Source organism: Rhea americana, unplaced genomic scaffold (genome assembly GCF_003343005.1).
Source record: "Rhea americana isolate MKP2758 unplaced genomic scaffold, rheAme1 scaffold_6, whole genome shotgun sequence".
Taxonomy (NCBI): Eukaryota; Metazoa; Chordata; class Aves; order Rheiformes; family Rheidae; genus Rhea; species Rhea americana.
The window spans coordinates 3,217,302-3,244,210 of record NW_028186756.1 but is presented as its reverse complement, the minus strand read 5'-3'; the positions used below and the strand labels follow the sequence as shown (position 1 = coordinate 3,244,210).

The 26,909-nt window shown below is 37.0% G+C and overlaps 1 protein-coding gene across 2 annotated transcripts in view; it reads left to right on the top strand.

The window, feature by feature from the left end:
- The window catches only part of GRIA3 (glutamate ionotropic receptor AMPA type subunit 3), a 154,812-nt gene that overhangs the window by 33,296 nt on the left and 94,607 nt on the right, over positions 1 to 26,909 (top strand). For both annotated transcript variants that reach the window (XM_085319683.1, XM_085319682.1), the window contains exon 3: positions 943 to 1,182. In XM_085319683.1, coding sequence (XP_085175809.1) covers positions 943 to 1,182 — 240 coding nt within the window. The remainder of the gene's footprint in view (positions 1 to 942; positions 1,183 to 26,909) is intronic.

Sequence of the window (26,909 nt, the reverse complement as noted above, 5' to 3'; positions counted from 1 at the left end):
AGAAATGTTTTGATTTAGAAGTGCTGCTGTGCTATACAGTACTTCGGTTGTGTCACGATCACATCATCTTTATTATGGAGCAGAGGCCCARCCTCTCTCAGGAGGCTCCTTTGCCACCTGCAGTGGCATCTCTCTCCATGAGAAGAACACAGGCTCACAGGAGGTATCCTCTACTCCTGGAGAGTTGAAGAGCAAAGCACATTTTCCCTTAAGCTGCTGTGAAGTTGACAGCATTTCTGAGCTGAAATATTTTCATTTTTTCAAAAATGGTCACTGCTTTCACCTGCAGTGGTCACATTAAATTGTAAAACAAATCGCTTTTGAGTCCATTTTGATTGTTTTCTAGTACTAGCTGAATTCCTTGGGACACCAGAGTGGTTAATGATGACTGAAAATCTCCAGGTTAAAAGATACAAACTTCTGTACCACAAAGCAATGCTTGTTCCTTATTTGTGTTGTCATTAATGAGTCATATGCTTTCAAATTGGTTCTGAAGATTTTAACACTCTGGTAAGAAGCCATGATAATTTTTCCTTGAAAAAGACTATTCTCAGGTTTCACACACAGATTTTGGAGTTGTGGACTCTAAAGGAGTAAAATATGCAGGTTACTTTGAATCAAAACTGAATCAAGATGGAATAACAGGGAAARCTACTTTTTAACATTTTGACTTATGAATATGAAGAGGTTAGTGGATTATAACAACACAGCAGGACAAATTGCAATTCAAAGTGCACTCAACTGAGTTTAAGCATGACYAAAATTTGGTACGATTCACAGCTAACAGAAGGCAATGTATAATGTCTCACAATTTCATTCTGTTTACAATATTGTAAGAAAATAATTTCATGATTGCTTAAAAGGCTTACTTCAAATATGCTTTGATAATTTATTTGCGTTCAGTATACTCCAAGTTATAACACCTCTGTCTTTCTTTGTTAGTTTGTTCACAGTTTTCCAGAGGAGTTTATGCCATCTTTGGATTCTATGACCAGATGTCAATGAACACACTGACGTCATTTTGTGGGGCCCTTCACACATCCTTTGTCACACCSAGCTTCCCAACAGATGCAGATGTGCAGTTTGTCATCCAGATGCGGCCAGCATTAAAAGGAGCCATCTTGAGTCTCTTGACTCACTATAAATGGGAAAAGTTTGTGTACCTCTATGACACAGAACGGGGTAAGCACCATTTTTTAAAGTTATTTTTTTGTTTCATAACTTGTTACAAGCATTACCAGAATCAGTATGTGCAGCACATCCTAAGTTGTTTCTGGATGCAGGTTGCACATTCTGATTGTCCTAGAAAACAAGTTTGTTCTGAAGGAATAGAAATGAAAACAGAACATCTTCATATTAGTGGTCGTCTGTAAAGAGACTTTTTGGGAAGGATAGTGTTAGCAGCGTGAGCTTTCAATTTTGAATACCTGGTTTCCATGGAATCACAAACTCAACACCTGACAGGGCTTGTGAGTCCTAAAATAAAAAAGTCAGCACTATGAAGTAGACTGTTAACCAAGACCCTCCGCTGTGCATGACACTGCAAATTCCATACCACTTTACATAAATGTTTTCCTCCTGTGATTGGACAAAGTCCAGGTTAAGGTACACTCTGGAAATGGCTAAGCATCAATAATAGTGTAAGAATACAATGCATAAAAAGCTTTAGTGCCATCCTGGAGAAAGGATGCTCCAGATTTGTCACGTGAATATCCAGAGATGAACTGGACATCTAGATACATGACAAGAATGAGGAAGATGCCTTCTGTAAAATGAAAATATGTTAAAAACAGTGTTTCCACGCTTAAGCCAGTTGTTAACTATGAAGGATCAGCAGAAGTAGCAAATCCTGTCAAAGAGAGATCTAAGCAGCAATAGCTATTTTCTGTGAAGAATCTTGCCTATTTCTGTGGAGCAGCTATTGCCAGCTGCTCTGAGCATACTGAATTTTCTTAGAGATTTTATGTGAGTAACATTTTAATGCATCAGGTAGATGTGCCACTGCCCTCCTTACCATATATTCAGCCAGCTTTATGAGTCCTGGGATTCCTAGGCCTTCTTCAGATCAAATGAATCTGAATAGAGCCAAAGAAGCTCTGATTCCATTCCTGCTCCCATGACAAAGTTCTGATGCCTTAGGCTGCTACATACTGATAAAGATCAAGTCTTYAGTCATGATCACAGTATCTGTGCTTTTGCCACTGAAGATTATTGATATCATCCATATAGGGACATACAGTATGTTAAAAGTAATTTTAGACTGGTACTAGGTGAATGCTAAGAATTCAGCATTTTTTTTTAATGATCTGGAAATGCTGAATATTGCTAGAGTTGAAAAAGACTAGCTATGAAATCAAATAGAAAAGTCTGGAGAAATTAAGAATGCCATTAGTTTTTTCAGTCTCTTAAAACTACTGTCCAAACATTTGTTTCTAGTTTAGTCCATTTTTAAATGAAAGCTCCTGTGAATATGCTATTTGTCTAAGTAAGGAAAGTTTGATGTGACCAAATGTGATAAACTTAGAGCATATGATAAAAGAAAATGTCATGTTTTCCAGGACTGATGAAACTTAGTGTTARTAAGGCTAATGAAGTTTGCTTTGGAAAGAGATACATCAGTCATGTGAATGTGTGTCTAGTAGGACACTTTTGTTTGGAAAAATCATCCGAAAGAGTGGGAGTTTCTCTAGAACTGGTCTGCATACTGTGACTAGCAGATTAACAGAGATATTAACAGAAGTCCTAAAGTCCCCTCAAACCTGAATTATTCTGTGATTCTCAATATGTATAATCTTTAAGCAGAAAAGAGCCTAATCATGAGCTGATTAGGGTGACTAAGCCCTTTGGGAGAGTTTAGGTTGCGTAGGCTTCATTTTGCCTTATTTATGCTAGGCTTTTAATCATAGGTTAAAACACAGATTTTCCTAGTGAAATGAGCCTCAGGAATCTGACGGTACCTTTGTTGCACTCTGCCCTGCATCTTTCCTGTAGCCCTTGCTTCCCATTCACATCCTACTCACAATCTTACAATCACTTAATCAAAATCCCGTTATGAACCATGCTGTGCTTAACATGGATATTATGCTAGCCATGTGTTATGTCAGACATTCAGAGTAGGTGTTTTAAAGAGTGAATGTGAATTAGATAACAGCATAGGTCAGTTGGAGGATTATAAAATGTAGTTTAGTGTTATATGATGAGATGGTTGCATCTATGGGATGGAAAAGGCATCAGTGTGCATAGTTAGCTTAATAGTATGCTTGAGTTGTTTCTGTCAGAAGTGTATGTGTTGATGCAGTTATCCACATCCTCTCTTGCCTTCCTTTATGTGTATCTTCACTACTGCTATTTGATAACATATTTGCCATCTGCTAAAACAAGAACAAAAATGAGCAATTATGTTCTGTTTCCTTTGGTTTAGTCTGGCTACAACAAAGGTAGTAGCAGTCTTTTCTGAAATAATTGCTGTATTTTTCCCAGCATTAAGCAAATTAAGATGATGCATACATGAGAGAGAGGTAGGGCATTAGGTACYGAGAAATAGACATTGTATTTCTTTGTTTCACGAGCGGTAATCATGGTTGACAGCACCTGAAATATTTGGCAGTTCCAGTAGCCTGCCTAATCTGTTGTGATAGGCCTTCAAATACAAAAACATCTCTAGAGCTTGAACACTAATAATGGTGAAATGACTTCTTGTGTCAGATGGTGAATAAGGCTCCACATGCTTCTATGCTGAGGCACCATTGGAAATGAAAACACCAGCTCGTTCATAATTTTTRATAATTCCTATCTTAGATACTTAACTGCTTTGGGACATAAGCATTATAGAGAAAACGTGTTAAGCAGTTTGCTGTCAGTTTCTGAAATAAACTATCATTTAAATACTGCCTTTCAATGAAAATTATTGTCTCACTAGCTTGTTCCCAGAATAGGACTATTTGTGAGAAATTGCAGAACATTAGGCTATTCTTCCTTATGTTGAATATTAGTTACAGAGTAAAGCATTCTTGCAAGTAGTTTTACAACGTTCTGCTCAAAGAAGACGCTGCCGTATTTTAAACATTACGTTTGTTGTTAATAAACACAACAGCATATTACAGATGCCACACAAAACTGATAAACCTTCTTGTGATTTTATACTGTTTACTGAACTATTTCAAGTTAAGCTTAGGAGAATCAGCTGCTTTGTAACATTGCTTTCCTTAAGCAGTGATTTTTTTTTTCTCCTTCCCCATCAAGCTGTGTAATCATATGATCATATGGTTTTTCCCCTCGGTGACAATAGACACAATACTGTGATGTTTGGCTCCTGCAATAAAGACAAAAAAGATAAATCTCAAACAATAGAATAAAGTTAAGATCTACAATTACACAGATAGATGGTGAAGCTTTTAATCCATTGAGTTAGTGTGTACATGTTGTATATGTTTATGATTGTAAGTATGTTATTTTCTGTTGCTACGAGATGACTGATTGTTATAGATTGCACTCTCAAATGTACATTTATGTGCAGGTGCAAAATTCGGTGTCTTAGAAACAGGACCTTTGCTTCTACAGCACAAAAAAGATACGGGGAGGAGGGAGGGATGTGAGGTTTCTGAATTCCAGCAGCAAGAATGACATCTCATCATAGCTTGTTTCAGTGGCTGGACTTACTCTTCTGTGAAGAAACTGAATTTTAAAAAAATATCAACTTGCATGTTCTTCTCACAGTAACAGAAGAGGAAAAAAATATATATACTTTGCAGAGAATAATGATGCCTTAGGAAACAACTGTTAAAAGGAGAAAGAACAGTAAGCAATGCAGAGAAGAAAGTCACATATGTTCATTCCATGCCGCATGCTTTCATTCATGAGAAAGGGAAAGTCAGGGTTGATTTCTGTTTGTATTAACACAGATCAGTAAATTGACACTGCTGGTTGCTGTGATGCATGCAAAATATCTGATTAATTATATGGTGCTAACTGCCTCAGTAGGCTTCTCTGTGGTAGAACTAAGACTAATTAASATTATGTCAGGATGAAATGATGATAGGGTTTCATACAGAAAGCCATTAAGCATTTGGGTAGCACTTGTCAGGAAAGTCACCTTTTGCATCTCATGCTAAGGATTATGTTTCATCAAWACCCTCAAGTTTATTTCCAGTCTTCAGGTTTGTTTCTCCTCTTGCTGTACACTATTGTAAATCAGAAGTTATTCCACTGAAGTCAGTGGGCCAGAGTAACACTCGTACAAATGTACAGCGAAATAGACTTGTCATTTTTTCATAGTCTTTTTGCTATCATGTGAAAGCTTCATTTAATTATAAGACATCATTTAATTATGAGAATGGTATGGTGGATCACAATACTGGAGCTTTTGTTTAATTTAAATTTCCAGAATGTTTCTAAACTAACATTTTAGTTTATTTTTGCCTGAGAACCATCATTTTGTACAGTTTGTTTTCTTTCCATCTGTTACTACAACACAGGCATTTTGACCTAAGTTATTTTGACAATTTGTGCCTGCTGTGCACAAAGACATTGGTTTCTATTGTGTGGATCATTTAAAAACGTACTAAATTTTGTGCATCAAGGCTTTCTTCATTTAGATGATACTAGCCATCTTAGAATATGAGCCTTATAGGGCATGAGATGGACTTTTTTTGTGGTTGCATAAGCCTACTTAAATGATGGAACCACAGTACAGTCCTGATAGAGACGTGGAGTCTATCACATCCCAGCCTTTATGGCATTGCACTCAGATACTCTAGATCTGAATTTCTTGTGTCCCCTGGTTTAGATTCAGTTTAAGTTATTTATTTCAGCAGATATCTAAGGATACCTAAAATCTTAAGAAAGAAAGAAAAAAAAAAAAAAAAAANAAGCACTCTGGTACATAGGGATTTTTTTTTCTTAACATTGGACTAGGTGAAAGCTGAGGCACAATAGTGTTTACCTGAAGCTCCAGGTTCCATGGCTAAGAAAGGTTCAAATTATTTGCTTCCATTTTAGAAAGCAATTACATCTCTAACTCTTGCGGCCACTGAGACAAAAAAAAAAAAAAAAAAAAAACATGACCTGAACATAACTGATGGATGGGTATGCGGAAGGCCTGAAAATATAGCTCCAGGAAATATGATCTGTCCCATTCCTCTTAACTGTGAAACCTTCTGATACCCTATTGCAAGATAAAGCATCAAAATAAAAAATAATAATAATAAAAGAAAGAGATGCAACTGCATACTCCTCAAAGATTATGCCTAGGGCTTTGAATTGTCTTAAATGGGCTTCTGGACCTGACAGTTAGGTCTTATTCACTACTTCTGTTGAATAACTCTTTTGTTTAGTACTGCATTTACAGAATAAGGTTAGTTATTTGTTGCTATCAAAGGACAAGTCACTTCTGTCTGTACAGCTTTCCCTAGAGAAGGAGATCTGAGCTGATAAAAGAAGAGGCCTGTAGAACCAGGCTCATTAAATCTTACACATAATTAGTGATGGATTTTTTTTTTTTTTTGATGAAACGTAATTGCGTTGAAAAATACTGAAATGTAGAGCATAACATTTCTTGCAAAACATTTAGGGTAATATTAATTTCTCTGGAATATGGTTGCCAGGGATTTTGAGTTGTCAGGTTGTGTTGCAAATTTGCTATGTGGACTGAGTCTCTGCTTAAAATAGCAATGAAAAATGTAATCCAACACAGAATGATGAACTACTGTTTACAAGCATCTTCCATCAGCAGACAGGTGCAAAGGTCCTCTTACCACACAGCTAATTTGTTAAACCCTGTATTGTCTTTCTGCATGTCAACTATTTATATTTTCTTATGTGATAATCATTCTCCAATAATGGAGAAAAATGAAAACGCTGGTCRCACCTACAGCAGCTTCAGGAAACCTCAGATTCAGTACCTGCTGGACAGTCAAGTATCAAAGGAATCGGTAGCAGAGCTGACCATTAACATGTTTATTCTTCAGAGCTTAGGAGCTGATTCTTCCAGCTGAAGAACTAGTCTGAACACATTACATGGGGAGAAGAGAATTTAAAGCACTGGCATGGCTCTAACATAATCTTCTCAGAATTATACATGAGAGCTTTCTATTTTAAAATGATGCTTCTTATTTGGAAATATGTTTATGCCCCTTTCATTCTTATCAGTTTTCCTACATCTGTATGGTTTGTGCAATGTATTTTACTTCCACTTTCAAAATTAAGGAAGAATTAAAATCTTGACATTATCTTCTTTGAATATTAGTCTGTAGAGAAGAATAATGGAACATATAAAGGATGTTTGCAAACCTATAAAACACTGAAGGTGCAAAACAAGGAAGAGTTACTGCTAACTTTTGTCTGATTCCTTTGAGGATTTTGGCTCTTTGGCTTGAATATTTTTGACAGCAGCCCAGGATCACATGTACAACATGCAGATGGTATCAGTTGCTAACACCTAGGTAGGTATGTAGCTGAGCTGTCCTGTTTTCCTTTGCCACCACTTTTTGCACTGGGAAATGCACAGTAGGAAGCAGAATGCTGCCAGGAGCTCCAGAGCTGAGGCTGGACCTCCATACCACAGAAACAGATGTCACAATGTCTGTGTGTTTGGCGAATCGTGTGCCYGGATAACTGCTGTCCAGGAATTTTCTTATAAGTCATATCCCAACAAAAGGCAACTTGCAGGATGGCCACAAAGCTTTCCGTTTTTTGTGTGGTTTACCTTGACGGGACATGGTGAAGTTTTCAAGCTTTCTAACAGTAAAAAACACATATGGTGTTAATATCCTCATGATAGAAAATCCTTCATTTGGATTTAAAGAACGATCACATTCCACAGTTACATGCAGTAACAAATTGGTCTGTTTCTTTCAGTATCAGCCTTTTAGGAGTGAGCGATTTTACCATCTTATAATGCCTAGAATTTGTATTTATATTGAATAGAAAGTCATAGATACTGCTTAGCTATGTTTGTATGAAATATAAGTAATTTACTCTGACAAAGAGGCAGATTTTGATGTTCTTATTTAGGGCACATTGCTTCACTGCTTTCAGCAGTATAATGTATGAACTAAGGCACTGTTCAGGAAACATGCCAGAATCTTAACTGAAATATTCCAGGATTTCTTTACTCTTTGACTGTGCTGTCTAAATGTGTTAGGGAATGATCTGAGCATGAACAGTTAAATCTTGCTTTTGATAATCACCCTTCATTTATTTCCTCYGAAATCTGTAAAGTCTCATACAGACTCCTTTATCTTGGTCTCTTGGTACACAGATATATAAGAAAGCTGTCACTGATCCTTCCCCAAACAAATGTGAGACCCTTTTGAGGAGAATGGATGCTGGCTGGTTTTGGATGGACTGAGAGCCCTAAGCAATTTTCTCTTGATCTTTCCCATTAGCTGCTATTTRTTTAGCTAACCCCTGATAATCACTTAAACGTTTTTTCTAGCCTATGAACAAGAGTGAGTCAACTTCGAAAGTCATCCAGCATGGGATGTGTCGTATTGGCATGGCTAAGATGTGGCTAAAGACCAAGAGCATCCAGAGTTCATTTCTGTATTCTGTAGAACAGCTTTGTGCCTCTTTGCACATTTTATATTTACACAAGGGGTTCGATTTGGTGTTGAGATGCTCAGGCAAAATGCTGGAGCATCCTTTAAAGCAGAAGATGCATTACTGTCAGCAACATTTTCCAACAACAAATGTAGTAACTGCACATGTGCAACAAATCTGTGCCTTCTCATGGAAACCCTGAAAATAAGGAAGTGTGTCAGCCTGTTCGTGAAGAAAAGTAGAGACACCGGAGTAAGATATGGCAGAGCCCCAATATTGCTTGTGTGGTGTGATGACATGATAACGCTTTTCTTCTACCCGTGTGTAATGGTGTTGCGGTAGGATATTGTGATAACCTTGGTCACACTGCATGAGAGTTCTGTTGCATTTGAGAGACAGAGCATCACAATCTGACCTCATTAATCAGAAATCTGTAAAAATGAGTCAGAATATTTAGGGATACAGATTAGGAAATGTGAAAAATTCTGGATAAATAACTTGTAGAAGACTAAAGCAAAATATGTATTATCCTAGTAGTCCTAAAGAAAGCGACTGGAATGTATTGCGTAGAAAAACTAATGGCATTGCTGCTCACACTGTAAAGATGAAATGCAAAAGTTATTGCATTTATAATCTGACTTGTGTAAATACATGCATTTAAATATTTATCTTTTCATGAATATGCATGTTTTATCAACCTTTGGTACAGCCATGATGCCTTTAATTTTTATATTGTTTGTATAAGTACTTTAAATAACAGAATCTTCTGTTCTCAGTTGATTTGCTGTATGTATCGCCAAGGCTTAAATGGTCAGAATCTCACATTTCGAGGATTCTTGAAACTAAAGTGAGATTCTAGGTTTCCAAATGGGGTCCGGGAGGACAGCTTAGAAGGGTTTGTAACCCTTTTGCTATGGAGCCACACAAAGCCAAGCCTCAGAGATGAAGGCTTTCCTTGGAACCAGAGAGTCTCAGGGAGGTGATGGGACCTTCTGGACTAGAGAGCAAGACTGGAGAAAAGAGTGTCTGTATGCAAAGTACTGTGGATGAATTTATATCAAACCTATTTAATTTAACCTATTCACCCACTAGATCTAGCTTTTCTCCTTTAAGAGTTACTTTGTTTGAGTCCATACTTTGTATCCATATATACAGAGTAGTGTTTAAGGCTGGGAGCCTTTGGTGTCCTTGGCTTACAGGTGCTCTGACGAGGGTAGGCAAGCATTAGCTTGGGACTCCTGCTGATCCTGCTGGTGAGAGTGAATGGTCTTGTTGGCTTACCTTAAGTCTGTGTAAGGGGGTTGGYACTTTGGCCAGGTCTCAAGCAAGCAATGCTTTTTAGTAATGAGCTCAAGATGAAGCAATTCTCAAATATGTATCAAAAAGATACACCTGTGACATTGCATTAGTATGTAAAATTTAATACATATTTCAGCACAGCAGCATGTTCTCATTGTCAGAGGTTTTTCCCAGGGAAGATGATTTTGATTTCCTATACCTTAATGCAATTATGATGGCAGTATTTAGCATTTAGAATTTTTACACATTTGTGGATTGTATCACCCTCTGTTGGATCTTGATTCTGTGTTTACTCTTCCTATGTGTCTGTCTTCACATAGAAATAGTTCACGTTTAATCTGAGTTCAGAGTGAGCTATGACTTAAGAGGTATGCAGAATGTCAGATTGGAAGTCTGTGTCCAGGGCATTGGTGAAAAACGTTTTTCATGTTTCTACACAATGTATCTTTTCTTAAGGTTTTGTGAATTTCCCTTCTCAGCTAGGGAAAAAAGCTTGAGCCTTTGAAGAAACTTTCAATGGACTACGAAAGAAGCTGTGCATTTAAGGTAGTTAATTAATTGGTGTTTGCCGTGGAGTTTATACAAAAGACTCCCATGGTTATAACTTCAGTACCTTCCTTCATCTATGACACTTGGCCCTTTTAGATGTAGTTTAGTCTTTCAGACTTCAGGGAATTGACCAAGCTGGTCTGACCATATGCCTTCTGCTTCCCAGAAAGTATCAACTGTCTGAGTAAGCATAAAGATGACCCAAATTCTTTATAGAAGGAAAATAAATGTGAAGACATTTATGACAAACTCACTCATTTGCTCATCTGGCAGGTAAAATGACCTCGTACTGTATTCACGTTAAGGTAGTTTTTAAAGGATTTCTATTGAAATAGATTTTTCTCTGGTTTCTCATGAGACATTTAAAATCACACTTTTTTTTAAGCTCTCCATGCAATTCACAGCTTGACAGCACTGTGAGCCTGCATTTCAGAAGCTATATAACACAGTGTAGCACTGTAGTACAGTAGAATGAAAAATGCCTCCATAAAGTGATTAAATATTAATCTCCAAAGAAAAAAAGTGAAAAGTTCTTGACATGAATTTTATAATCCATAACAAGTGATTATTCATTTCTTCAGCTCTAGATGCATAGCTGTTGCTGGCCAGCTCTTTTGCTTTGATTCATGGTGCAAAGAAGAATCATTGGGAGAGAAAGGTGACCTAAAGTTTTATTCCTCCTGATCCTGAGCTCATCGTGATCATAGCCTATTGCTTTTTATTTAAAATATTTCTGGCTTACCTTGGTTGCATTTAGCAGAAAGAAAAACATCTTTTTCCTGTGGCTTGTACAGCATAGCAGCATTCAGTCAGGGACCCTCTTCAGTCTGTTAAAGTAATTAAGCACAGATTTGTCATTTCTTACTACAGCGAAGTATCCCCTTGTTGGTGGAGTAGTCCTCCTTGGGTTTGTAAGGCCAGATTCATCAATCACTGCTCTGCAAAGTGGGTTTGCTGTGGAGTCTGACTAAGCACGAGCTGCATCTGTGCTCCCACCAAGTGAATGGCACTGAGCTAAATGAAGGTGAGCTGGTTTTGACCGGACAGTTGTAGTTCAGCAAGTAGCATCTCATGTGCTAGTGCATCATGTCTGAGACTCGAGAATTTCATAAGCCAGAACTGTAACTACTGAAAGCACAGCTCCAGTTCTGTTCTTTGCTCCATCGTGGTGATCTGTGTTAGACTTGTGAATGTTTGTGTAGCTATAAGCATTGCAGCTCCATGCTGTTAGGATAAAACAACATCAGTTCAGAAAGGTTAACGTGCATGAAGCGGGGTTGCTAGGGTTTCTTAGGAGCTCTCCTAAAGTGTCATGTGCTTTGGATATACTTTTGTCAGTGCAGTAATAATGATGTGCCGTGAATTGCTGGGGCTGTACACATACCAGATACAAGAGGACTACTGTTATTCGCATAAAGTACTGACACCTTTATAGCATGAATTCTGCTGCGTGTGAACTTACAAGTTATTTCTCCACTCTCTATTAATGTTCAGGGAAGCAATGATTTATGTTTAATGATACAATGCTTTTTTATCTGGCCAACTGTACTTGCGAATAGTCTTATATAAGAGCACAGCCACTTGAAACACTGCATTGAACCAGACTACCCTAAGCCAAAGACAAATCCAAATTACATTTGTTTGGTTGGGGCTTGGGTGTATTTTTCTTGTTTTTTGTTTTTTAAATCAGTATTTAAGTCCCTGGAGTATTTCACTAAGGCTCTTTTCCCCTTTGACAAGTTAAAGCCACTCCTGGCTATTCTTGTTTAGTCTARTGAAATGGCCAGTGATGACTGAAAAGCCTTTTCTTTCCTTTCATACTCTGTTTACGGCATGGTACATAAAGCAGAGCCAAAGACAGTGGCTCTGATCTGTTCTGAAGCTGCCTAGATCTCAGAGCCATAGTTAAGACTTTATAGAAAAGAAAATGCATGACAATTACCACTGAAAATTTTCTCAGAGCCGTCAGATAAATATGGCAAATAATGCAGATACTTTTCTAATGTCTTTTTCAGCGAGGTGTTTCATGCTGGTGACTCTAAACTCATTATTTTGATTTTTTTTTTTTTTTTTTTTTAGCAAAGGTATATATGGCCTTGTAAATTTATATTGTAATTCCCTTGGTAATGTAAAGGTGTAGTCTCAGAGTTGACACGGGAAAGTGTTTATTAAAACACTTGGCCTGATCCTGCAGTATGAGTGAGTATTAATACCAGCTCTGGGTGGTTCTAATGGGCAAAGAAACTAAAATGTTGGATAAAGTTATGATATAAACAATATATTTTCTCCATTAAATGTGATTTTTAGTTGCTACTACATTCTACTAAGCTATCTAAAATATATGGAAGAATCCATAATTGTCACTCATCTTTACGAAATGTCAGTCGTATACTGTATTGACCTCAGTCTATGTGCATTAATTCATAAAGAGTATAATTTGATGAGTTTAAGTCAGAACTGTGGTATAAAATCCTTTCATTGCAGTTTAATTATTTTACCAACCCTATGTGTACATAACACCATCATAGCCTAAACTAGATTGTGTCATGCTCTGCTCCTGAGACTACAGTTATTGTAAATGTGTTTCTAGATCAAAGAATGATGTTTGCTGCAGTCTTATTTCTTACCGGCTGTTTTTTACTGCTTAAAAAAAGAGAAAGTTATGATTTTATGAGAAAATACTTGTCTTCAATTTGAGGTTTAGAACATCCTTTATTAGCAAGATAAGGCTTTATTCCGGAGGGAAAAAAAAGTCAGAGGGAAGGGGGAGGACAATAGATGAAAAACAGAAAAGCCGATCTTCTGACACTGTTTGGCTCAGCAAGATGAAACCTTTGAGCTCACTGCCCTGGTGACAGTAATTGCTCTGTAGATAGAATTGCCTGTTGCTCAGTAGTAGTAGCTTTATCGATCAGGCATTTTTGTCCATGAACTGGCAATAATAAACTCAAATTAGATCTAGTTTTTATTAAAGAAATAAAATCTAATTATACCTGGCTGTAGACAAATAGTAATGACTTATATGAACACATAATTTTTGCAATAACATTTCTGCAGAGGTTCCTTGAAAATAAACCCCAAACTCTGTCTGTCCTCTTTGTTTTTCTGTCATTTGTTACACTGTTCTCTGCCTCCCTCACCCGCACACATAATGGGCAAGCCTACGTATTTTTAATGACATTGTAATCATCGCTATAAAAAGGGAGAGATTGGGAGTGAGCAGGGAGAAATCTGAGCTTGTGTGAAAGGAGAAATTTCAGGGGAGGTGTGTTGGAGGTGAACACAAGGATGCATACGTTATTGCAGCCTTGAGGCAGCAGTAATTTGTGCACTGACAGTTTGAGTTTCATGCTATGCTATGCCTTTTTTTTTTTTTTTTGTAAGGACCTTATAAAGAAACTGTCTCTGATACATTAGTGTGTGTTGGTTTTAGAGATATTCCACATCATGGAGACAGTTTGAACTTTGAACACAGTTGTCCCATTAAAGTGAGAAGAAAGCTRGTAGAATAAAGGTAGTTATTTCCCACATTTTTACATGAATTTAGTTGAAAGGGGCCTTTGCAGGGTTTTTTCACTACTCCTTTTTATGTTTTTAGGTATGTTGATGAAAGTGAAAATTGTGGCTTAGGATGATGCACATATCTTGTATTACTATAGTTGTTRTTGTAGTTGTCCTCTCTGGCACCATTTTGCAGCACTTCTCAGAGAAAGCAACAAAATGGATGTGAGTGACATACATTTGGATAAAGACCATTTTGGTTTGCGTGTGTTCCTTATGCTACAAGTCAAAGAAAACTCTAGTGGCACACAGCATCAATAACAAAACCAAACAGTGCTTTGCTTTTAACCTGAACTATATAATAGTGTTTATGGATTAGTGCACRATTTCCTTCAAAGGAAAAAATTAGCTTGGCTGTTTAATTTTGAATTCCCATTTAGATAGCAATAATTTTAGTTAGTTTCATGATTAGTCTATCTGGAAGCGTAAATAAGAATAATGGCTTTGAAAGTTTGAAGTGAATAGAATTACCTGAGTTTTCATTAAAAATATGTATGAAACCAGGCATATTAAATGTGAGCAGCTGTAGGCTGTTACCATTTAGATTTAATTTAAGTAATCTCTGAACTGACCTTCAAATACTGGCCGTAGCAGGCAATGTAAACACATCATTGTTGTCAGATTTATAGTGAATTTTAGATGCCAACTGCATCCTCATAATACTTTGAGTCTCGTATGAAAATTATGGGTGGAAAGATAGTGGGGGCATTAATGATATTTGTTCTTAAGTTTTAAGTGCTCTTCATCTTGCATAGATATGATCTTGTTTTAGGGAATATTCATTTGTGTTTTTCTGCAGGTAATACTTTTGTGGCTTCAGTGACCTCCCTCTGACTGTAAAGCTGGATTTTGTCAGAGTGTTTTTAACATTAAAACTTTTACTGCAGGGTGTTCAAACTGCTGCTGAATGTAACCAAGTCAGTTCAGCTGTGTAAAAATCAGAATATGCCTTAGAGCATAGCTAAAGCCACTCGATACATTTCTTTGAAGTGAAGCTATGCAGATTTGCAACAGGTGAAGATCTACCTTCAGTGTTTAAAAATAGCTTCTTGACAGGTCCATTTCAAACAGCATCAAAATGTCATACATGAGTAAAGACTTGTGTGAAATTATGATTATAAAAAAGATGAAAAATTCCCCCATATTTTGATTCTCAAATATTTTCTTTCCTTAATGCCAGATGTGTAATTTTAAGGACTTGACATGAATAATGGATGCTTTTAAAATGTTTCCTTACAAGCAATGTGATCATTGTTATTGTGTGATACGAGGTGTTATTGTGGGCCTTTTTGTAATGGGTAATGTGTAATTGGGTTTTTCTGTCCTTTTTTGTATACCAWTCTTGAAGTCAGATCTTAGAAATTCACTTAATTGTTGTATTTAAACCTGCAGTCATTTCTGAAGATGGGGAGGGCACACCATTTTGTCTGCTGTTTCTACAGCATCTACCACAATAAGGGGTCTTGGGAACAACTGTAAAATATTTATTGATCATTACATCTGAATGAAGGCAAAAGGACAGGATTTGGTGGACATTTTGCCAGAAAATTGAAAATTAATTTCAGTTTTGTTATTTAAAGAGTATTCACATGAGTTACTGCATGGAGAATAGCAACCTTAATTGTCATCTACAGATAGGAGGGTCTAGAAGCAATAAAAGCAGAAATTGCTATGTTGCAGGAAAAACTCGTTTTCCATGTGTTAAATGAATAAAAATGAGGTTCTGATGTTTTCAGTGTGATACTTCAAGCGTTTTTTAGGGATATACTTGTTCAAGAAAAGCTGGATGATGTTGTTTTTTCCTAGCTTTAATCTTTTTTAATTGTCCTTTACAGAATGTTACTTGGTGTAGTGCATTCTTCTCAACTTTACCATTCACATYATGTCTCATTTCCTTCGCAGGAGTTTCTATGTCATTCTGTGATAATATAGTAATAGATGCTTTAGCATAAATATCAAATGTATATTTTTTTTTACTCCTGTCTTTTGAATTACGGCCTAGAAAGAAAATTTTGTTCGTGTTAAAGGCAAGCAGAACCTGGGAAGGAGGGAGGAATGTTCAGTGGAACAAATTACAGCATTCATTTTGGACCACCTGAAACACTGTTAGTTTATCTGCAACAAATCTGATTCATGTTATTTTGAGATTAACTTTTTTTAAACTTTGTTTGTATTTTGAAGTAAAAAATCAGGAACTTTCATTTTGAAACTATCTTGCTTCATTTTTTTAGCCAGAGATAGAAATTTAACTTAGCCTGAATTCCTTTATGGTCGTCGTCTTGTCCTCTCCTAAAACTAATTTTTTTCAGTAAATGTACTGTTGAGAGGGGAAAAACAAACCAACCAACCAACCAACTCTATTACGGAATTAATGGAGCAGGAGTTGTTAACAGGACACTTCCATAGATAGTAAGTGAAGTTATATGCCTATGTATGACTCACGCAGTACATCAAAAAATGTTTTTAATTCATTTGAAAAGGGTGAATGGCCACATTTTCCAGAAGAGGGACAGCCATCAAATAAGCATGCTGCATTTACCAAAAAAACCAAATATATATATATTAGGACCTTATTTTAGTAATCTGTGCACTTTAGTTAAACATTATAATATGGTGTACAAGGGTATAATTTTTCTGAAATTAGAATTGTTTATTTGTCTGCCCTCATTATATCATCCACACTTCATTTTACTTTATTAGTAACTTAAAAAAAAAAAAAAAAAAAAGTGGGGAAGGTCCTGTAATCATTATAAATGTGTGTTCACATTAAAAGTGGTCAAAAGCAAATCTGGTCTTTAGCAATATTTTTTAAATCATTAAATACAGAATTATATTAAATACAGAATTATTCTACTATATATAAGACAGATTACTGGGATTCATTAATTATTTATAAACATTTATAAATACATCCTTAATAAAAAGTATGAAACTGCCATTACCACACTATCTTAGCACTTCTTGCTAAGACAAATATAACAATAGTTTTTATTGAAGCTTTTCAGGTACAGAGCATACTGCTTTTTGTGTGTGTTTGTTTTCTGTTCAGTGCAGCCTCGGCCCCATGGCCTTAGAGTACTGTTGTATATGTTGATCAAGCATTACCTTTGTAGGCTTCTTAGACAAATTCAGTAATAATATATTATTTTAATGTAAATGATATTTTTTCCTTTGCTCCAGATATCAGTTTGCATTTACAGTAGAAATGATTAAGCAGACACTGATGCCTAAAACATGCTTATCTCTTAAGCAGCTGTTCAAGAGCTCAGGCTATTGATAGCAGATCCCATGCAGATACAAGAACCATCAGTCCAGAAGCAGTCAGGTTTGCTTGCTGTCATATTTCTTGTGTGATGCTTTCTAGACAGTCAACCTGATCTCTGCTATTTTTGTCTTGTCTCATAGAGAAGATGAATAGTCCCATGGCACCACAGGACTCAAATGAAGCCATAGTACATAGTTTTTCCTTTAACTAATGAGAGTATTTTTGAAGATGGTATAGATGGACCTAGACAGAATCTAATGTTGAGATTGTCTCATCCCAGAGCCCAAATGACACGCATCATTCTTATACTAGGACTGCTGAAGTCTTCATAAATATCATGATAAAAATCACCTAAAGCTGATGAGAGCTTTTCTTCTGTATTAGTCAGACTGCAGTTTTCAAAAGCAAAAACCCTAAGCAACAGAAAAAAACCTCCAAAATCCATTAAGCTAAGTAAGAAAAAAAAAAAAAATCAGGAAAGCAAGCATTTTTGTACTCCATGTAAAAGACCAGTGCTTCTTGCACAAGCTGTGGTTCAGATTGCAAAGGACTGCCGTATACCGCTGTATTCTAGTGACTGGCTCAAGAAAGGAGCTACCTCCAAGTATTAGAAGGAGAAGAGATTCCTGTTCCAAATTGCTGGTCTTTTAAAAAGTCGTATTGCTATAGCTTTTTTCTCTGCAGCTAGTAGAAATATGTAATTTAAAAGATCAGCATTTATGCTTTGGGATCTTGTTTTCTAATGGTGCATGGGAGTTACTTTATGCCTGAACTCTGCTTGTTTCACTAATTGGTTTGATGCATTCAGCTATTACGAGTTGCTCTGAAAATACCCAGTGGAGCCCCTGCTTGCTGTGTGGAGGGGTGCAGTCACTGTGCTTCAGCTTCCCTGTGCCAGGAACTCTGTTAAACCCCATCAAATTTGCGGAACAGCCAATAAAGGTCATTCTGTTTGTGACAGAACAAGCCAGACAAAACAGTACTGAGCAGCTTCTGGCCAAGAGAAGAGAGTAAGGGCTTCATAATAATTTTTTGTCTTTTATGATCGCTCCCTTTTTTTCTTGGGATTCTTTTCAAAGAAATGAAGTATATTATCCATGTAACTTCTGGGAGAAAGAGCATTTGAAATTTCGTCGATATGTCACTGGGGTCAATATATGCATTTCAGAAATAAGTGAGGCAGTTTTATTTACTACACAGTGTAGAAGGATGCAGTATTTACATTCAGCAAAGTAAGGAAAAACGTGCTTCCTCCACACCTGAACGTGGAACAACTGCTGTAACCCAGTGCAAGTGCTGCCACATCCAAGGCTTTGCGATCTCCTGCCTTGGCACTGGCACTGGTGTTCTGACTCTTGGGAGAGAAACCACCATGTGGGTCTCCAGGTCAGCAGCTCACTGAGGATTGCAGGGCCCTCTAGGGCACAGGAGTGTTGTAGGTTGAGCCAATGTAATATGTATTTGAAGATCCTGCTCAACATTGTTGCCATAAGGAACTGTATGAAGGACATGGGAAATGAAGCTCAATCAGGGAGTAAAACCTTTCTCATGTTTGTCAATAACAAATGTTTATTTAAGAGAGAAATCAAATGTTTGATTAAAAACAAATGTCTGATAGGAAGAAGGAGTAGTGCTGTGTCATGCACGGTGTTCAGCTGCATGCAAATTCCTAGAAACGTCGGTGGAAGGTGTCTAGTGTACTAGACTTCTCCACACTGCTCAAATCTCCTGTCTGTTGGTCAAATATATTTGAGCAGAAATGTTCTTTGTTTGTGAATTTGTAAAAGATCATCATTTGGATTCAGATTTACCAGTTCTCTCTTCTTTGACCATTATAAAACCAACTGTTTAAAAGATGTAACTTAYTTCTGACTTACTGTGACAACTACATACTAATTTCTTGTCAACAGGCATGAGTTTCCACTTTGGTAAATGTTGCTACTAAGAACTATAGTCCAGGTGTGTAGACACTCATCAAAATGGAGCTAAGAAGGATCATCTGAAGCTTGTAAAGCTGACAGGAGGCAAAAAGACTTGATTTCCAGTTTTTACTTTGTAAAATGTAGCATTCTGCTTCATCTTTAATAATATATAATTATAATAATAGTGATTGGCCAATACAAWTCAGTTTTTAACCTCAAAAGAGCCATGTTACTGTATTTGACAGGAAACAAGAAGCCACGAGCACAGCGAAAACCTATTGCAYGTTGGTTACAAAATAACAGCTTCATCTTGGTAATGTGTGTTTAATGGTGGAAGTAGTTCAATACAGCATTTGATGCTGTTCACTCTCCAATGAATGGCAAAGCTCCCTGCAACTCAGTGGTGTTAGACAAGTGCTCAGTGATTGGGGCTAAGTGAATACAAGGTAGTGATTACTTTGCTTGGAAATAAATATTTGCAGGTCTAGGTTGTACATAAGACTTCTGTGTAGGTATTGACAGGAATTCTTACAAACTACTCTGTGGCTATGGCCTGATCTCAGCGCTAAAGATTTATATGAAGAATATTGCAAACTCCTTTTTTTTATTATTACTATTTTTTATTTCTGAGTTAGATGGGGTCTTTTCTGTGAACTCTTTTAGGAATAACACGTATCAATCTCTTCAGGAAAGTGGCTGGAATATTCAGAAATGATCTGTGAATGCCCCCAATAATTTCAGATGGCTTTGCTGAAGCAGCTTTAGGCTAAYGTTTGTTGCCAAATCTTTCCTAGCAAACAAATGGGAAAGAGCTGCTCTAGAATATACATGGTTAATTTGGCTCCCTTCCTGCTTCGCTCCCAATGTGTTGTAGTTACAGGATGTGAGAGAGAGGAGAATTACTGTACACAGAAAATGAGGTGGTTTTGTTATGTGAAAGGCTGAGGAATTGGAAAGTTGGGTTGTTCCTGTTTTGCTAACCAGGACAGATAATAGCATAAATCCAATATATTCTAGAGTTCTGAGTATAGAGGACATCTGGAAGTGTGCTGAAGTTAAGCTGAAGGTGTGACACAGCATGCCAAGAGTATACTGTGCCTCTGATCCTGAACCCCTAGTGCAGCATATCATCAATGGAGTTGTAGACTGGACATCTGTTAACTGCATGGTAGGACATGGTCTCAGCTTGTATGTCTTTAAGCATGCCTCTATTTTTAGTTCTCAAGTTCCACATCTTCCAAGGTGTTGGCAAAAGGGAATCTTTATGGGGCAAGTAAATGACCAGAAGACATCAGATGTAGCAAAGGGGACAACATTGCTATTCCTGAAAGACAAGAATGAAGATGCCAAGACTTCATTACTGGCAGAGCAAAAAGGGCTATCTGAAGAATGAGGATGAAGGTATAGGCATGAAATGCACATGTAGGCTTTTCAAGACAGGGAAAAAAAATTGCTGAATAAAAAAAAAAAGAAAAAGAAAAATAAAAGGACAAGGTGAAGTGATGGGTCATGCTCTAAATAGTGAGCAAGAAAAATCTGATATTAAGAGCTAAGTCCTGAGAGCTAGTGAGTGTAGCAGTGCGGTTAAAATGTGATTCATTATGTCTTCATATGCTGTGGTATAGCACAGTCATAATAATCACGTGATTAGAGAATATGCTTTTAAAACTTTTTTTTTTCTTCCCAGCAAAAGCAATAGTAGATCTTTTTCCTGTAAAAACGAAGATGTTAGTTTGGTATTTCACTGYGAGGGGAGGGTTAGTTACTATTGGATATAATCAGAGGGGACCATCTCCCTGGAGTATGCACTGGCATTATATTTTGGGCCTAGAACATCTGTACATTAATAATTAGTCAGGTTAGATGGAATTTTTTTACTGAAGGCACCTACAGTTGCTCACAGGCACGACTGACCTGGTTTTCCCGTGCCTTTCGTACCTGTACAGAAATAATTACTATAGAGACAAAATGTGTTAAAATAGAGAAGACTTACATGGTTTACCTGAGAAAAAAGTCTAAACTTCAAGYAAGTGCAACCCTACCGAAGGAGGGTAGTACTGGACCGTTTACCTTCTGTTTTAAAGTGTTCGTTTGAGCAGGACACTTAAAACTTTCCCTTTCTATATACCAGGGATCTCACTTGTTCAATGCAAAAATCTTCCTCTTCCTGAAAGACTACAGTAACACTAAACTGGACGATGAGAACTATCAGTGCTTGTGCTTCTAGCTCTGTGCACAGTCCACTTTATAGTTTCTCCTTCAGATTAGATCATACCGAATGTTTTGCATATTTTATCATCTTGGTTTGCTAACTATGCAGTTAGATCCGTGGTGCTTTASAGTCATGAAAGGGTAGTTATGCATCAATATAATATCAGAACAAGTGGAACAAAAGAGTTCTTTTGTTTCACTGAATATTGAATTGAATATTCAAATAGCATATAAACATTTTGAGTAACAGTAAACACTTGGCAGAGTAATTGGGTGCAAAGGCTAAAGTAATGGGAGTATTGAGATTGACTGGTCCCGAGGATACATTTYTTACAGCTTTCTAATTTTACAAACCAATTAAGAACAATTTAGTTTTAAACTCTGAAAATAAGGAGCTTGTAGCTTAGATGYAGCACCTTTGTTTTGTATTTTCCCACTCTGCAACCTTGGAGGGGAAATTTCTAAGTCCTCGTGCTTCGCCAAAGTAATAATTTATAATTCTTCTCAGGTATGTATACATCCCATTGAGTCAGGCCATCCTGCTGTGTACACTTGTTGAATGTGTTGCAATATAGTAACTAATTAGTAATGTATTCTGCAGAGAGTTCTGTGCCACTTTCCAAGCAGGCCACAGAGTACATATTCTCAAAAGCACGAATCCTATTTTCATAAGTGATTTCCAAAGGACAGGTGTTTCAGAGGTATTTATGGTTTCAACATACACAAAGTGGCATTGTCGAAAGCACCTCAGTGAGATACACGCCTGTCTGGCTTTTTAAATCAAGGTAGTGCAGGTACTCACCTGCTGAAATATTTCATCATCTGCATCTTAATTACCTCTGAAAATGTAACCCTAGCATGCTACCCAAGTCACTTTTGAAAATGAAAGCAAGATACCTGTGAAAAYTTTACCTACACTGCACTGTGTGGTGTGAGCCCATTTCTGAGAAGATCATAGGCAAAAGTGTTAGTTGTTGCAAGTATTCTAGTTATTACCATTTTTAGATCATATACTCTTACTGTGTGCATGTTCAAGAACAAGTTTTTCTCTTTGAAATTTTACTGATAATATGTAGTTAAAGAAATATATTTTTAGATGTTCAATAGCAATTAACTAAGATCTAGTAACCATTAGTTCTTGAAAAAAATCCTAAAATTTTACTGGTTCCATATTCATGGTGATGCAGCAGTGTACATTTTCTGTATACTCACTTGGAGAAGAATTTGGAGGTATTTGCCTCTTTATCAATGGTCARTTTATATGCAGGACCAGTTTTTGTCCAAGATGGTCAGGTAGGATGAGGTTGAACATTTAATGAAATTACCTTGGAAATTTTACTAGTTATCCCCTGAGTTCTGCTTCTCTATGAAGCCCATCATACYGGTATTTCTAAGCTATCAGTTATGATTAATAGGAAATTAGGCAAACTCTACCCATGCCTAGATAATGTTGCCGTTATTTTTTTGATAGATTAGAATTGCATTATGCCTTCTTGTGCAAATTCTGTTTGTGGAGCATAAAAATGAATGAGATGGAACTACAGGGAAGAAAAGAACAGTCTTTAGCAGAAGGAAGAGTGCTGAAGTCACGGACGGTCTCAAATGCTGTGGAGAGGTCTGGAGCTGAAGCCAGACCCTTGCTAATGTGTGGCAGCAGCTCCAGTAATGTTATCCCTCTCCTTCCCTTCCTTTCCCTGTAAAATTTAATATTTAAAAACAAGATTGCCCTTCTACTGTCATCCTTCAAAAGYAGGTGAAGACCGAGGAATTTCCTTATTGGCATGTGGTAGTTTCTACTCTATAGGTTATGTGAGCCCGTAGTATGTCAGCATGCTGCAGAGTAAACCTAATCTTTTCCTGACTTGCATAACACAGCAGTACAAGAAGTAATAGCGTTAGGCCGCTGATACAGAGCACTGAGCCAGTACGTGCTCATTCTGCCACCTCATATGCGTTAAGTGTTTTGAAAGGGTAAGTTGTTCCCCCCTAGCTTTATGCCAGGTGGAGAGTTGTCTATCAATGTCGTGCTAATTCTCTGCTAACTTGGTAGGCTGTCATCCTGTGGCTAAAGCGAGCATCAGTATACAGCAAATTGAAATGGTGTATCCTGTGCACTGGTCACTGCAGAGAAAGTATACAGGTATTCTCAAGACCAATTCAGATCGAATCTGTATTGCCAGATAGTCTAGAAGGTGTACGGACCTATTTCAAATTAATATGAGACCCTGTCACTAATGGATATGTTATTGGTATGGAGAGAAATGCTAGTAAGGAAAAAAAAAATAGGTAATTGTGCTATATACAAGTTCCTCATTGCTACCCATTGGCAAAAAGGCAAAAATTACAAAGTGAGTGATTGAAAAGAAGCACACATACAGGCTGTGAGTATAAATCCATAAATTATCATCTATATTATCATAAAAACTCATTTAAATTTCAAAATATTTTTAAAATCAGCACTCGCCCTTTGATTGCCACATTTTTTTAGTATTCAGAATAAATAAAAGGAAATTAACTTACAGGTTGAGACATGAGACATATTCCAGCTGCAAGGGCAATTAAAATGCAGATACCAAAGGGTGAGATGTTGATGAAGAGAGACTTTGAAAGGCTGATAACATCTGTTAATGAAAATTCTCAGAGGCAGAAGATTTGTTTGCTCAGGTAGTTTGAGAAACAGAAAGTTTAGATAAAGGTTAGGGAGCGGAATAAATATTTTTCTAATATGATTGACTGAAGGTCAGATAGAAAGAATAATTTTATGTGTTTGAGGGCAATCCAACTGCATAATCTTTTTTCAAGACATTTATCTAAGGTGAACCTAGGTTTTATTTGTGATGAATATGTATTTCAGTTCATAGCCTGATTACCATAATCTCCTGATTGTTTCTTCAAAGGAATAATATTTATCATTTTTTAGACTCAGCAGTTTCTAGACATGTTTATAGGAGAAAGCAGTCAGCAGTAGTCTTGCGTGCTCATGCTAAATATCCAGTGCATATTACCACAAAGAATTAACTTGTGTTATCAATAATTTTAAGYTTACAGCATACTTTAAAATTATATTTTTAGCTTCGCAGATGAAAGCAATGGTATGTGAGGCCAAGTTTTAGCTGTTGCAGATATCCTCTGCAGTTGGTAAGGGGGTAAGTTTCCCTGTTCCAGAGACATCCGTTGTATCAGAATAAATATACTAGCATGCTGCTTTGGCTAAAGAGAAGTTAAATAAGCTTAGAAAAGTATTCATTTTTATTTCCATTTTCAGAAGATAATTACACAYAATAATTTCCTTTTTAACTCTGTTTGTAGTTTTACCACAATTGTGCAATTTCACCTAGACTAATACAAAACACTTTCCAGCCATGTCTCAGTTGATTGGGTGCTAGGTAGCTATTGAATTTATTCTAGCAAATAAGATTAGCAGCAAAATGTTTTCTGAGATAATATACTGATGTTTTTACTGTATAATTTCAATGGCTAATGTGTTACAGGCAGTATWAGAATCTTAAGAAGTATATGTTCAACTATAATACACCTTGAAATAAAAAAAATGAACCTAGATATATGAATCAGGAGATTCTGAATTCAAATATTGGCCCTGTTGCTAATTATGGGATAGGACAACTCATTTCTTGATTCTGTACTGTTTTATTTTTTTACTTACCTCACATGGGAATGATGACAGTACTTCTATTAACTTGTAGTGCCTTGAGTATTACTGTGTTTTATGTTATTATATAAGTGTATTATAAGTACTAAGTGTTAAGAGAATTGTTTTTAAAAAGAAATTTCTGAAAACTGAATAATGCAAAAGTCTTGTATGAAGTACACTGCTTTGTGTTAAGTGTAGATCATTCTGTTCAGTTGTGAGATCCAGGTCCACATATGATGTACTCCTGAAATAATGAGGCTTGGCTAAAATATGTTATTAAGGCACTGATACGTCAGGAGTTCTGCAAACTAATTGAAGAGAGGAAGGAAATCCGTATGGCCATATTCATGCCAATAGGAAGGCCAGGTTTAGCATTGTGTGAGTGTGTGTGTGTGTGAGAGAGAGTATGTATATATAAATATATATATAATACACACACACACACACATATATGTAAAGCAACCCTTTTGCTTCCTGAATAAAGACAGCATTCATTGCAGCACCTCGCTCAGACAAGGACCAGGCACAGCCAAGCTTTGTAAAGGCAGTTAAACAGCTTAGCTCCATTACCAAACTGCACCCCGCAAGTCACACGCTGCTTGCGTTCTGTGCGGCATGGCTCTTCATTCTCCATTTTTCTTCAAGGGATACAATAAGCCAAACATATCCCTTTGGTAGCCACAGTTGTCACCAAAAGAGGAGTTGGATTCACCATGTATCTACCACATCCTCACGTGATCTGACTGTGGTTTTTGTAAGCTTTGCCTTTGAGACTGGCTTCTCCTCAAATGTACTTCAGTTGTCTTGCAGTTTTCTTATCCAGTCTGATAATTACTAGCTCTGTGATTCCTAATTAGAATCTTTTTGCTGAGATAAATATGTAAACACAATTAGATATGTATTTTTAACACCTAGTAATTAGCCTCATCAGTTGAGTGCTAGTCAACACACTGGGATTTTGTTCTCTTTCAGTTTCTCCATTGCAGGTAAAGGTTGTGAATGATACCCACAAGATGCTGCCTTACACAATTTCATGCCTGTATTTTCTTCTGTTGATTGCATGTTACAAGCACAGAAAAATGACGTAAGTCTCACAGTGTCTCTCCCCCTCAACAAGAAAAAGAACCGTTGTGAATTTCCTCCAGCAGTGCCTGAAATTAATGATAGATTAAGGCTAAAGCATCTCACGTAGGCTGACCTTGGTAGCACCTGAGATGATGGTTTATGACTGACTGAAATGTTTTCAATACAAAGTGGGCAGCCTTGGTTTCTTCAATAGCCAAAGGACAGGACTGTTGAAAGAATGCAGCTCTGGTGGTCTGAAGAGAGTCTTTAGTAATACATTTGTCTATCTATCTATCTTGATTTCTTCTTTCCTACTCAAAGAATCTTCTCTCTGCTTATATCATTTGAAGGCTTTTCAGCTGAAGGCTGGTCTATTACAGGCAGCAGAGCAGGATGTGGATACAGTCTAGCTTGCTCCCTACCAGAGGCAGTAATTCAGGCTCCAAAACAGTGTGATCAACCAGTAGAAGTGCATGAAGGTGAACAGAAGTGAATGAAGCCACTACAGAAGGCTGCCTCTATACAGGGCTAAGATACTGTACTAAGGCTATGGTATTTGTTTCCTGAGACCAGCAAGACTGTGGAACTGTACTTAGCAAATGGGTTATTCTAAATTTGCTGGTGATATTATGAGTGTAGCCTTGCTGGGTAATTCAGGGCACTCAGTGAAATTGGTGTCAGGAAGGCATCTCATTAGACTTGATCTCCAAGGTCTTCATCCTACTGTGTGACAGTGGTAGCACTGTGCTTACTGCATAGCATTAGACTTTCAGGCCTTCTGCTTATGCTGGGGAGGGACGAAGCCCTGGACTCATTGTAGAGCTTGATGGATGAAGTCTCTCTGTAT